At 49.1% G+C, this 12851-nt stretch overlaps 4 protein-coding genes across 4 annotated transcripts; 1 reads left to right on the top strand and 3 right to left on the bottom strand.

The window, feature by feature from the left end:
- Positions 1-336: 336 nt before the first annotated feature.
- Positions 337-1517, bottom strand: EI90DRAFT_825546 (uncharacterized protein). Its single transcript, XM_039068106.1, has 6 exons — positions 1295-1517; positions 1163-1229; positions 1018-1108; positions 533-637; positions 392-482; positions 337-345 (listed from the first exon to the last, which is right to left on the bottom strand). The coding sequence occupies exons 1-5, from the start codon at positions 1318-1320 to the stop codon at positions 442-444; spliced, it is 330 nt and encodes a 109-aa protein (XP_038923514.1). The 5' UTR covers positions 1321-1517; the 3' UTR covers positions 337-345; positions 392-441.
- Positions 1518-3264: 1747 nt separating this feature from the next.
- Positions 3265-5113, bottom strand: EI90DRAFT_3031269 (uncharacterized protein). The gene is made up of 9 exons (XM_039058301.1): positions 4967-5113; positions 4847-4916; positions 4671-4791; positions 4195-4611; positions 4122-4136; positions 4048-4062; positions 3917-3999; positions 3752-3852; positions 3265-3705 (listed from the first exon to the last, which is right to left on the bottom strand). The coding sequence occupies exons 1-9, from the start codon at positions 5020-5022 to the stop codon at positions 3405-3407; spliced, it is 1179 nt and encodes a 392-aa protein (XP_038923513.1). The 5' UTR covers positions 5023-5113; the 3' UTR covers positions 3265-3404.
- A 2409-nt stretch (positions 5114-7522) lies between these two features.
- EI90DRAFT_3150059 (fungal-specific transcription factor domain-containing protein) lies at positions 7523-10149 on the top strand (the record flags this gene model as incomplete). The annotated part of the gene is made up of 10 exons (XM_039065629.1): positions 7523-7855; positions 7906-7990; positions 8041-8105; positions 8164-8596; positions 8649-8669; positions 8721-8747; positions 8798-8886; positions 8939-9195; positions 9249-9840; positions 9895-10149. The coding sequence occupies 9 exons, from the start codon at positions 7523-7525 to the stop codon at positions 9838-9840; spliced, it is 1902 nt and encodes a 633-aa protein (XP_038923512.1). The 3' UTR covers positions 9895-10149.
- Positions 10150-11680: 1531 nt separating this feature from the next.
- On the bottom strand, positions 11681-12642 carry EI90DRAFT_825459 (uncharacterized protein). The gene is made up of 4 exons (XM_039068105.1): positions 12620-12642; positions 12296-12537; positions 12123-12245; positions 11681-12054 (listed from the first exon to the last, which is right to left on the bottom strand). The coding sequence occupies exons 2-4, from the start codon at positions 12367-12369 to the stop codon at positions 11868-11870; spliced, it is 384 nt and encodes a 127-aa protein (XP_038923511.1). The 5' UTR covers positions 12370-12537; positions 12620-12642; the 3' UTR covers positions 11681-11867.
- Positions 12643-12851: the final 209 nt, after the last annotated feature.

Raw genomic sequence — 12851 nt, 5'->3', positions numbered from 1 at the left:
TCATCTCCCTGGACCTCCCTAAGCTAGACGGTCAGCACCAGAAGCGATCAAGTGAACTATCTCACAGTTGGATGTTTTGACGACCATCGATAGGGCGGGACGGGAATGAGGAACTGCGTGCTGTGTCGGCGTTCTGCCCGGTCACAGATACTCCCCGTGTTTCCTGGCTTGTCATTGGATTGCTTGGGAACTACCCACGGTAAAAAAAAATGAGGGCGGATTGTGGACAATTACATCGAGATGAAATGTGCCAGTGACGCACTTGCACGCGCAAGACGGAGGAAAGTCTTGCAACCCTCCGACCCTCGCCACCCAATGAGCCGTAACAAGATGAATTATCTACCACTGAAATTGTGTAAGTAGACACACACAAGGAACGACTCCGGCTCACTTTCGTGCGCGATCGCTAGGCGAAGTGGCAAACGAATATGAGACGGGGGATCAGCTGTGAATGACTTGAAACACACCCTTCACGTAATTGTCTAGAAAGTGACATCAGAAGAATGGATAGACAGGACTGAACGAAACATACATCTCACGTCCTCCACTGTTCGGAAATGATCTAAGAGAATCATAGTGGCCTTGAGAGTCCACATGGTTGGCTTCCTGACCTCGCTGAACAGTGCTGCAACGATTTCTAACGTGAATTCCTCAGCAACGTTCGCCCCCTTGAGCATATTATGAATACGAGGCTGGCGTAGAATTATAGCCCAATGGCACGATCGGACGATGTAAGGATGGGAGGGATCCAATTGCCGTGCGGCCTCATTCAAATCAGTCCAGAATACCTCCGAATCAAACTCTCCTTGGAAAAAAATTCTCGCCCTGTGAATACCCTCGTCAAGCTCGACGTCGTGGAACGATGTTGCTACGACGTCTGAAAGTACCGGGACCAGTCGAAGTGCACTTGGGTGGTAGCTCGTGCTCTGAGAAGGATTGGGCACAGAATCCGTTGCTGTTGCATCGCGCGCAGCTCACGAAAAGGACTCTGACAGGCGCAAAGCTAGTAGATCTTACCATGGTTAGTTTCAAGAGACTGGGGTATTTGTATGGTGTCCTCAGTTGGGGCGTTGCTCCTTTTTGGCTTTCTGACTTGGTCAAAGACGCACTATCAATAGTAGCATGTTAGAGTCTCCGCCTCAGCACGGATAAAGACTCATACCTCTTTGCCCAGGCGCCCACATCTCTTGCAGCCGGTGGTTCCGGGGGACGGTAAGCATCTTGTCCTCCTGGACCAAGAAGTCAGGGTTGATGAATAATGAATGATGGGTTCTGCTGACGCTTTTCGGCATACTTTGCATGCTTGACGGGCATACGCATCGCGAGGTTGATACGGGGACATGACGAGATTCCATTCGACCGCACTACGATGCAACTGGTTTATGTAAGACTGTGGAAAAGGAAGAGGAAACGGAGTCGGGAACGGAATGCGGTAACGGAAGCGGGAGGGTTAGCAGTAATTCAGAGATAAGAGACTTGAGAACGATCCCGGTCGTGCGGCACGAAGAGCACAGGAACAATGTAACCCAGGCCTAGTTTTGCTGTTATTTGAACCAGAAGTGGATCATCGCAATGTCAGTGCATTTCGTTTTACCATATACAGGTTAAACCACGCGCGCAGGTGCAGCGCAGGTGCATTGCAGGCCCATCCAAGGCAGGTGAAAGGGCCAGCAGTTTGCGTGGCTTGACAGTCTGATCTATAGCAACAGAAGCTGGTTGTTCACGCAACATACCCATTTAGCGGTACAAAGATAGCGACGCTTACAAGCGGACCAGATCAGATGATTCTACGCGACCGAAACGAGCAGGTTTGATAATGTACAAGCGCGCAAAGGCCATTCATTTACCCGTAAAGTGATCCGAAGCACCCAAGTGTACTGTGCAGGCGCGCCATAGGGTCGTTGGGGTTTCAGAACTGGCTCGGTATTCGCCAGGTTGGGTTCGCGCTCCTCCTGTGAGTCGGGGCAGTATATGATTCACAACTGACTCCTTAAGACGACCGAGCAAGCACTGATCATCATTACATGAATGGGGTTCTTTTTTCATCGGTGCATCGCCACCGCGTGAGTTAACCCTGTGGTCTGTCCCATATATAGTATGTTGCGTTTATCTGGCTGGCCGAAGTTACTGCCAATACCCATTCGCCAAACTAACTTCTGCGATATGAGTCTCTGGTATATCACGCAACAAAGCCGTGTTGCCACAAACTGTTGAAATTCTTGTTTCTTGGACCGACCATTGAATACAACGGACTATATTTCTTGCGCACGGACATTTCCTTGTAGGATTGCCCGATGCTACCGTTTATGGCGACCATGTTGATGGACGCAGTCGAGGATGGCTTAAAAGCCGCCTCGCGCAATTTTTCCCTCTTCTCTCCTCAGTTCACGTACTTGGAACTGAGGTGAGATATCTATCTCTTTGTGCCCTGTATGTCTTTCTGATGATTGTACATACTACCCTAGCGCTTATACGCGACTAGGTGATTATCAATCTTATGAGTTCACGTACTTGGAACTGAGCGCTTATACGCGACTAGTTCATAATTCAAATACAAACAACCCGACGCCACATAACCGACCACCCGAAAGCATCGATACTGAGCTGCATTGTAGCGTGATTTGGATACTTTAAGTGTGTATTTCTGACTTACCTTGGCAAGAGTGACTCTCATGTATTGGACGGTCAACAGCAACTAGATGGGCAGGTGACCAGCCTCTCTTTGACGGGAGGCAACCAGAACGGGCGCCCCACCTTGCAATGGTGATCCGGCTCCATTGTTCATCGTCCTGGAACACCGAAGAAGATTCATCCGAGCGTGCAGCCATACATGTGAGAAATTGTGGGGTCGACAAGTGTGACGTACTTACCGTTGTTCGAATAGCCTGCGCCAATCTTCGTCAATAGTTCAGATAGAACTGTTGTCTCCGAAGAAAATAATAAACCTTGCGTACACAGCATGACATCGATTACGGGCCCTGACCTTCCAATAACACCAGTATTCATGACATTCTTGCCTAATTTCTGGAGGAAATTTCCGCTTTTTGTCGGAAAGTCGTAGATTTTCATCTGGGCTACTTACCACTCACTTGGCGCAAAGTTGCTCGTTCACGGGATACATGGTGGGCCTACAGACCCGTTTTTAGTAGGCTCATGTCCCACCGGGGTTGGTGGCTGTTGCTCTGTTTTGTTTCCTTAGTCCGTATGTCAATCGAGTGCCTTAGAAATAGAAAGTGATGTCACAAAGGGCGACGTCAAGATCGTGTCACCATACGGCTAATGCGCCGGCGTAGATTGCCTTGTATATGAGTACAGATCGTATCACTTCTATATCTGGAGAGTGGGTAGAGCGTCTTAGAGACGAGTCAGATCGAACCCATAGCCCAAGGCACGTTTGCTAACAACTACAATGTAGCACGACGCTCGGTACTGTTACCATATCCATACCTCAAATTAGTGCTGCCGATTACACACTGGGAGGCTGCCTGTCCCTGAACGATGCTACCGTTGTTTAGGGCGCTGTCTTGATTCATGGAAGGAATGCATCGAAAAATGTTTGCGACGTCACCGCCAAAAGAGAACGAGAGGTTCGATGGTGGCGGGAAATAGTTCGATGAATCCGGACCCGGCGCGTCCGAGGTGGGGTCCCGGAGCCTGTTAGGACGCACGGGTGATGTGGTATCGGAGTCATCACGCTGCATCGGCCTAAGCAAGACTTTAGCACAGGGCGATAGAGGGGACCATCACTCACGGTCGGAAAACATCCGTAGGGTGGCGCAGCATGGGACCACGATCTTCACTATTTCCCTGCTTGGTGACTGATAATCCCTGTGTCGAATTGGCCCTTGGGAACTATTTACGGGAGAAGATCAGGCTGGAACGCTGGGCGATCGCATTGAGATTATGAGTGTCATACCTGCGAGCGAAGGATAGAAGAAAGCTCTTCGATCCGGTGACCCTGGCTCTCCGATGATTCAAAACGAGATGGATCGTCTACCACTGAGATTTGCATAAGTGAACGAATAAAACTCAAAAACTCAGGCTCACTTTCGTGTGCCAACACTAGGCGAAGTGATGGATGAATATAAGACGATACAATAGCGTGCGAACTTAGAACGCACCTTCCAAAATATTGTCTAGGGGATTAGGATGGCATTGAAAAAATGGACAAACAGTACTGAGAAAAAAACATACATCTAATGTCCCCCATCGTTCGAAACCCATCCAAGAGGATAATCGTCGCCATGAGAGTCCACAAGGTTGGCTTCTTGACCTCATCAAACCATGCCCCGAAGATTTTCGACATAAATTCCTCAGCAATGCTCGTCACCTCTAGGATGCGACGAACACAAGGCTGTCGTAAAACCAGAGCCCAATGGCACAATCGGACGAGGCAGGGATGAGAAGTTCCCAATCCCTGTGCGGCCTCATTCAAATGAGTCCGGAAAGCCTCTACATCAAACACTCCTTGGAAAAAATGGTTCGCCCATTCAATACCTTTGTCGAGTTCGAGGTCGTGAAGCCCGACTGCTACGATGTCCGGAAGGATCGGGACCAGACAAAGAGCACTCGGATGGAGATTTGGGCTCTGGCAACGATGTAATGCATCATCTGTTGCATCATGTACACGATATGAAGACGGTTGTGACAGACGAAGGTGGGGATCTTACCTTGCTCTGAGGCAATCTCCGAGGCACTGGACGACGTCGCAGGAGGCTCGTGCGCAGGTGCTGGAGATGAGACCCTCCCGCTTTTTGGACTTTTGGATTGGCCCGTTGCCTTAGCCACACACTGTGGATGGTAATATGTTAGAGCCTTTCACCGGGGCATGCATCGAGATCCGAACCTCTCGCCTCAGACGCTGACACCTTTCGCACTTTTCTGTGGTTCGATAGAGCAATGAACATCGGGTCTTCCTGTACTCAGGATTTAGTGCCGACGAGAAACTGATGAAATATTTTCTGACATTTTTCTGCATGTTTCGCAAGCCGTTTGACCACGAGGTTGAGATGCAGAAGACATGACGACGGTATTATTTATGACCCAACTGACCTTGATATATAGCCTCGGGGATTCGGTGAGAATGGAAGAGTGAACGGAGTCGGAATCGGAATCGGAATCGGAATCGGGATCGGAGAGCGGTAACGGAAGTCTGTGTGCGTAAGTTAAGCCACGTAGTTCCCACCACCTGCACGAAGTAAGCGAAAGGAATAGCAATTTCCATTTCCAGAGATGGGGATGGCTTCTCATGCCGCGCGGATCCACATCCAATGGCGCCGAGATATCTATTCCAATAAGTAGAGGCTGGTCACCTGCCTAGCCAAGATAGTACATGAACCAAAACGAGGAGCGCATTAGTTTTGATGAAGCTTGGGCGTGCAGGTGCAACCAATTTACATGAAGCGTGAGGTGGCCCCAGGCTGTAACGTCAAGTATGTCATGTGGGCGTCGCCACCATCGCCACCATTATTGTCGACCCGGCGGCAATGTATTGATTACAAATAATCCATTTAATCATGCCGGCGTATTGCCGACGGAAACAAGTATTCACGTTTGCAAGCAGGATCGAGTCCAGGCACCCGAGTGCTGTGGGCTGTAGCGGCGGGGTACTGGGTCTAGTCTTCGTGATCTAAGAACTAAGTGACGCGCCTATCAAACCGAGGCGAGAAAAGGAAGATGTTCCAGAGTGATGGCGCTGAATCACGCTGATCGCCCGGGAGCGCCTTGGGAGCACAGTTCCACACATGGAGCGCCAGAAAGGGCATGAGCGTTTCTCGTACAGTGAAGATGAAGCTTAACAGAGATGTTTAGCCAGTACTACATAAGTAGATGAGCACATGATTTCGTTGGAGTGACTAAATGATTTTCTGCGGCGAGGAAGACATTCCTCTCGGCCTGAATACTGTAGTATAACGACGGTTAGTTCATTCCCACGGCCTCCGGGAATTGCCGGAGGCACCAAATCAATTCAATCCAAAATCTTCACTAGAAAGGTTGCGAAGCAACCATGACCTTGCTTGCACATCATTAATTGCTGACCACAAGGCCAGTTATTGGAGTTGGCTTTAGTCATTTAATTCCTTGACACTCCATCCATCAAGCACCCACTCAGTTGACATTTTCTTTGTAGTTAACGGACATAATGAGCACTATGAGTTGAATCGAGGATGGTCTGAAACGATAAAAAGTATAAAGGGTTGGCACCGTCTCTTACTCCTGCCTTTGGCACTTAACCAGAGAGAAAGTGGTCCAGAGAAGTGTCGTTTGGAAGGCGAGCCACCTTCTACACGGTTACTAAGAAGGGGAGCTGAGTCTCTAAACACTATGATCTCCACCGTGCGGAGTATGTTGTCCTCTTCTCAGTGCCTATCAAGTGACATGCTGGTGACATCAAACCTAAACACCAATCTGAACATCGCAAATGGAACTCGTGGGGAAGCGGTGGGGGCCGAGAGTTTCGCTTCATTACCGCCCTCTTATCAGGTTGGATGTCGCTCAAGTGCTCTATGGCACCCAACAAAGCTGGAGAACTTGCAGTCACGAAGTTCTCATTTGTAAAGTGAGGTTCGATGTTGCCATTTGTGAGTGGTACCGGGGTTGTCGCCAGCCCATGGCTGGTACATGACCTGTGCACGAAGCCTTGAAGCGGGCGGACTCCAGCACATATGCTTCGAAAAGTTGAATATGCCGGCAAATACTACTTGGGAAGCAGTGAGGGCATCGGGTGCCGGTTATTACTTGACTGAGTTATACCAGGGATGCACTAAACACCAGAGAACTTCAGGTACGATGATGGCAAGGGGATGACCATCACACAATGATACATAATACAATTCGTTGAATGGTCACATGCTATTGGGAATCACATGAGAAGTAAAACTAATATAAACACATTTTTCCCACGCAATTGTGGGTTTGGAAGTGACCTTGCAAGCAAGGTAATGCGACGAACTTATGGTCGTTATAGTACAGTATTCGACCTGAGATGCGCTGGTACCCAGAATTGCATCCCTAGAAAATACGGATCCTCCCCAGCACCCAGGCTGTCCATAAACCAAATATGAGTCTCCCGCCCATCTCTTCATTTTAATTACACCTACAGGTGCAATGGCCGTGGGTATCTCTTAAGGAAGACATGATGCCGAAGACCGTTGGTACCGTGATGGCGAAAATTCAAATATCTCCGCATCCACTCAACCTCCATCGCAATATGCGTGTCCGTGATGAAGCCCGCCTGCTGAATCAGAGGGGTGGGGAAATAGTGGGCGAAACTTCGGGATAACATCTGCCCAGCGGCGCTGTCACCAGCACAGACTCTTCCAGCGGCGTGGAAAACATTTGAGACTTCTAATCGGCACCATCTTTGCGCTGCTCCACAGCGGGTAGCAAAAACGAGCCACTCTGCGAACTCAGAAAATTTGCAAAATCCAGTACTGTATTGCGCGAGTCCTAAGACTCCTAACACAAACGGCCCCTAGCCAGTCCAGACCAAGGTTTGCTTCAGCGTCTGACGGAATGTGTCATGATTAGTCTTGCTGCACCGGTTGCAGTTTCCGCAACTCCGCATGTCGTTTATTGGCAAAGGGGGCTTCACCGAGTCACGCTCCGGCTGAAACGGAAGCGGAATGGTACAGCACTGTCAGCGCGCAATTCAAATGTACTGCTTGGCCAATTGTTCTTGGTTGCTCAGTTAATCTTCGAGTCGGATTTGGCATGTCTGCGCGTCCGTCCCCTAATCATTGAGCACCGTTTCCGCAATGTTGCCGTCACAATCTCCGTCCCAAACACAGTGCTTATATCTAGGGCGTTGAAGGAGGGTCGGGATCAGGAATTCGAATCTCGAACACCTAGGACTGTCATTGCGAACTCTTAAACTGGTCTGTTGTAGACAGTCTGACGCTATAGCTGGTTTCCCATATCAAGAGACTAGTCCGCTTGTCACGTCTAACAGTTCGCACTCTCGCCAAGAGTTTGTGCTGTATTCTCAGAGGTAGATTGCCCCTTGGGCTTCTCTGGAGAAATACTCATAGCCTTGTTTAGATACAGAGAAGGAAGGAGCGCATATCCCCACCGAATCGGCCATCACAGCAACCAGTATGCCAAGGGTAGGCCTTCTCTCACACAGTTGTCGTGCATTTCTAATTTGGGGGATGCTTTCATTAGGATATGCCAACTATTCTCTACGATGACGTCCTTCAGCTTCCTTCCAATTGGGACACTGGTCTTCTTCAAGGCTCCGGTCTCACCCTTGAAGAATTAGCGGATATCCTGTCCGCGTTCTTCCGGGCAAAATGTGGCTGGCACAAGGCTGTCTATCCAGATTTGTTTATTCGGGACCTGCAGATTGCCTTGAACGCTACAGAATCCAGTGGCACTCTGCCTCAGAAGGATTACGCTTCTGCGATGTTGTATAATGCCGTTATTGCCTACTCGCTAGGATATTCCCGAGTGGAGGATCATCGTTCACCGGAATACAGAAACCAATTTGCTTTGGAAGCGAAGAAGCATTTTGATGCGGAGTGCAACGCTCCCACGCTCGCAACAGTACAGGCACTGGCGATTTTATCTTCATTTCATAACGGAGTGGCCGACCAAGGTGAGCAAAGATTTAGGTATTCCCTGGCGCGGGCTAATGTTTATTTTTGAAGGGCTGAGCTTCACGTATCTCGGTTCGTCTGTGCCCCGCAGCCCCTTGTATTGGCGTGTTTAAATTTGATTAGGAACGGCTATCCGTGTATCGCAAACTCGTGGGTTTTCTCCTCATTTGGCCAAAACCAAGCCTAATTTCATTTCACAGTTTGCCTGGATGGAAGAAATTCTGGTCAAAAATTAACTAATCGTGAGGAAATTCGCTCTTCATTTGCCTTCTGGAATCTGTACTGTTTGGTGCGTGTTTTCAACGACGTGATGCCTTTCCGATTTTTCATCTGAGATGCAGGACAAAGCATGCAGTCTCTATGTCGGTCGCCCTCAAAGTCTCAAACACGAGACAACTCATTGGAAAGTTGGTTCTTTCCCGGAGGTGGGACCAGCTCGTCATCTTTTCAGCCTCTCTAGCTCGGTCTTTCCTGAAGACGAAGCATTTGCGGCGCACGTCGGCCTTATGCAAATTGCTTCCTCAATCATGGATGTCCTTTACCGTCATGACGGGCTCTGCAGGACTAACATTGACGTCGCTCGTGTGGAGCAAATGAGGTTTGTTTCCTATTTTACAATGCATAAGTCATCTCACCTTGAGTCATTATTAGTATTGTGATTGATACGTGGAACAAGCATCTCCCACGAAGCCTCCGCATTGATGAAGAAACTCAACCAACCACCGACGTGATTATGATCAACGCGATCTTCGAGTGGATGAACATCCTGCTCTATCAACCGTTCTTTCAGGACAGTAAAACGATTACATTCACTTCCTCATGTTTGACTCGGCTCGGAATAAGCGGGGACACCTATAACAGAATATCGAGGTTGTGCAACAAGGCAAAGCTGTCCGCCCCTCCAGCAGCGTTCAAGATTACATCCCTACTTGAGACATTCGACTACTGTTATGGTCTCAACATGGTGGACAACACAGCCGTGCAAATTGCCTATGCTGCCGGAAAGATGCACTTGCTGAGTGCAACACAGAATCCCAATTACCGTTATGAGACGGAGGGTCCTGGTCAAGGCGTCACTAGGTGCATAGGAATTTTACGAAAAATAGGAGGAACATGGCCATCAGGCCTGGCTTCTGCCAATAGACTCGAAGAATTGTGGCGGCCCGTGTGTGAGCGCCAAGAGCCTGGCTCGGAACATGTTAGCGTGCTCCCGCCTCCCCCTCCTTACACTGCACCCTCATAGGTGTGTTTTTTCTCATCATGTTCGTATCCTCGCTTACTGTGTTCGTACCTATAGCTTTGCCAGATTTCTTGTCCCCGGGATGGACTTATTAATTGTCTCGCGATAATAGATAACGCTCGATGGACCATCGCCTTTCTTCTTGCCCCAAACGTGGGAGAGTGCAGGAACTTCATGCTAGCAATCCTTGTTGCCCCAACAAATGAATAGAAAGTCAGCCTCTCTCCTTCGTTATTGGACGCTTCTGCCTGTGTAATGTACTGGAGAATGCATTAATTGTACGATATCATTGGCTCCTTAAGTTCACCGCCGATTTTCTCATTTTTGAGCTGGAGCCATGGCAGCCCCATCTTGAAAACGTCCATATATATGAGAATTGTTGGGGTTCGACAAGTAAGATTCTTCAAATCGTTTCGTTCGAATAGCCTCTGATTCTCAATTCACACACAATGTTTTCTCCGAGATTTATATATAGCAACAGCCATAAGCCTTGGGCTTTCAAGATTCATTTCATCGATCATCTGAGCCGTTGACTATGCATATATTTGACGCAAGGCGCTCCTTCATGGCCCACAGCGCCATTCTCAGCACGCCGATGTAGCCGCAACCGACGGTGGAATACTGTTTTGACATAACTCTGCGCGGAATGGACGGAACCACGAAAAAGTTTCCCTTTCGTTTCCTAAGTTCGCACGTTGCTTGAGTACTTTGGAAATGGAAAAAAAAATAGCAAGTAACAAATACAACGAAGGGAACCGGAATCCAAGTTACTGGGGGGCCAAAAACGTATCACCGATAATTGTGTAACTAACATGCAAATAATTAGAGGGACACAAATCATGTCGCTTCTATGTCTGGTGTGTCTCGACCAGTCAGATCGAACCTGTCGACCAATAAGACACACGGGGCATGCTCGCTCCAAACCGCTATAATGTAGCCGGACGCTCTATACGGATTGGGATGTTCGTACATCACAACTGCTGATTCCACACTGGGAGGATCCTGGATGCTTGTCCCTGAGCGACGCCGTCTCTGTTCAAGGTACTATCTTGACCCTTAATATGTCCGCAATGTCATCATCCAGAGAGAGGAAGGGAGTGTTTAATGGTGGCATGAGATAGTTTGATGGTTCGGAAAGTGGCATGCCCAAGATCGAGTCTAGGAGTTCATCGGGACGTTCAGCCTGTGGGGTATCGTGGTCATTTCCCCGGAACGCTCTGAGCCAGGATATTAGCACCTCAAGGTGATAGAGTGAGCCATCACGCACTGTTGGGCGTTCTGAAAAACATCGATGGGGTGGCGCAGTACGAGGTTGCGTTCTTCGTCGCTCTGCTCGGCCACTATTGATTCCTGTGTTTCATGGGTTGCCGCGAAATTCAAGTGAGAACTGCCTCTCGGGAACTATTCACGAGAGGATCAGGTAAATCAAAGGTATCAAAGTGAACCACAACCAGCGACGTACCCGCAAATGAAGGATTAAGGAAAGTTTTTCGATCGTGTCACCTTGGCCATCGGACAAATTAAAATAAGACGGGTTGTCCACCACTGAGAGGTGTTTAAGTGAACGCACTAAAACTTGAAGAGTTCGACTCACTTTTATGCGCCAACACTAGGCAAAGCGGAAGCCGAATGTTAGGCAGGCAATCAGCGTGCGGGCAGTTATGACGCACCTCTCAAATATTTGCCTGGAGGGCGTCATGAAAATGATGAACAAGCGCGAAAGAGGAAATGAATGCATACATCTAGCGTCCTCCGTCTTTCTAAAATGATCCAAAAGAATGATGGTCGCTTTGAGGGTCCATAGGGTTGGCTCCTTGAACTCCGTAAACAATATTCCAAATGTAGTCGACACAAGCTCGTCAGCATCCTCTCCCTCTAGTATCACATTGATGCGGGGTCGCCGTAAAATGAGGGCCCAATGACACAATTGGACGAGGTACGGATGGGAGGGTCCCAATTGTGCAGCCTCATTCAAATGATCCCGGAATGCTTTCACATCAAATGCTCCGTCGAAAAATTCGCCTGCCCATTCAATGCTCTTCTCGAGCTCCGAGTCGTGCAGCGCATCCTTGACGAACTCTCGAAGAACTGGGACCAAGGAAAGAGCAGTTGGGTGGAAACTCGCGCTCTGGCCATGATTTGGTGCAAGACCTGTTACAGCTATCTTCGGCACGGAATAGGACGTTACACGTTGTTTGGGTGCATGTGCTGAAGATGCTGCTTCACTGGTAAGCGCGTTGCCAGTTTTGGAGGTTTTGGTTTGGCCTCCGGCCTCAGTTACACACTGTATTAGCAGCACATTAGAGTCTTCTGCCATTAAACGTATGAGGACTTGAACCTTTTTCTCCAGACGAGCACAATTATCGCATTTGCCAGTGCGTGGATCGCGGGGAGAGCATTTAGTCTTCCTGGATCACAACATCAGCATCGGTAACTAATGGGTGAGGTGTTCGCTAACCCTCTTCTGCACGCCGTGCATACATCTCGTTGATAGGAACCGCGAGATCGAGAAGCAGTTACCAGCGAAGACATGAGCGAACGAATCTTCCCGACCACATTGTGGCGAGATGTGCTTATATGTGCTGTGAATTCCGGTGGAAATGGAAAAGGGGGCGGATTCGGAAACGAGGAACGGTGGCGGAAGTGGGGCTCAGGCGTGGTTTAAAACAAAGACCCAGACTGCAGACCACGGAATGGGCACTGGATAAGCGCAGCAATGCAATCGCGCGCGCGCTTAGCTTCGTTGGCAACTAAGAACCAAAGGGGGACAAGTAGACGACACCTGTAAATTTTACATGGCCCGCCCATCCCAAGCACACGATGGAGAACCGACTGGCGTGAATTGGTCATCCAATGTCCCCCACTAGCAGCAATAGAAGACGATTTTCAGGTGACGAGCTGCGCGGATAAGCGTTCAATGCTGCAACGACAGTGATATCAAGGGGGGAGCCAACAAGGGGCTCAACGCGGACGAAACAGTTGGACGGGGGGTCGCATTAGTCCTGAGCACGGAA

Source organism: Cantharellus anzutake (genome assembly GCF_015039405.1).
Source record: "Cantharellus anzutake strain C23 chromosome Unknown EI90scaffold_2, whole genome shotgun sequence".
NCBI classification, from domain to species: domain Eukaryota; kingdom Fungi; phylum Basidiomycota; class Agaricomycetes; order Cantharellales; family Hydnaceae; genus Cantharellus; species Cantharellus anzutake.
This window is presented reverse-complemented; position numbering and strand designations above follow the sequence as displayed.

Coding starts and splice junctions, on each gene's coding strand:
- EI90DRAFT_825459 (XM_039068105.1), bottom strand. CDS start 12,369: ATGTCTTCGCTGGTAACTGCTTCTCGATCTCGCGGTTCCTATCAACGA. Junction 12,246..12,295: donor TGCACGGCGTGCAGAAGAGG/GTTAGCGAACAC, acceptor GTTGTGATCCAG/GAAGACTAAATGCTCTCCCC. Junction 12,055..12,122: donor TCTAATGTGCTGCTAATACA/GTGTGTAACTGA, acceptor CCAGTGAAGCAG/CATCTTCAGCACATGCACCC.
- EI90DRAFT_3031269 (XM_039058301.1), bottom strand. CDS start 5,022: ATGTCTTCTGCATCTCAACCTCGTGGTCAAACGGCTTGCGAAACATGC. Junction 3,853..3,916: donor CTTCTATCCTTCGCTCGCAG/GTATGACACTCA, acceptor TCCCGTAAATAG/TTCCCAAGGGCCAATTCGAC. Junction 3,706..3,751: donor CCTACGGATGTTTTCCGACC/GTGAGTGATGGT, acceptor AGTCTTGCTTAG/GCCGATGCAGCGTGATGACT.
- EI90DRAFT_825546 (XM_039068106.1), bottom strand. CDS start 1,320: ATGCGTATGCCCGTCAAGCATGCAAA. Junction 1,230..1,294: donor ATGCCCGTCAAGCATGCAAA/GTATGCCGAAAA, acceptor TTCTTGGTCCAG/GAGGACAAGATGCTTACCGT. Junction 638..1,017: donor GTCTCTTGAAACTAACCATG/GTAAGATCTACT, acceptor AATTCACGTTAG/AAATCGTTGCAGCACTGTTC.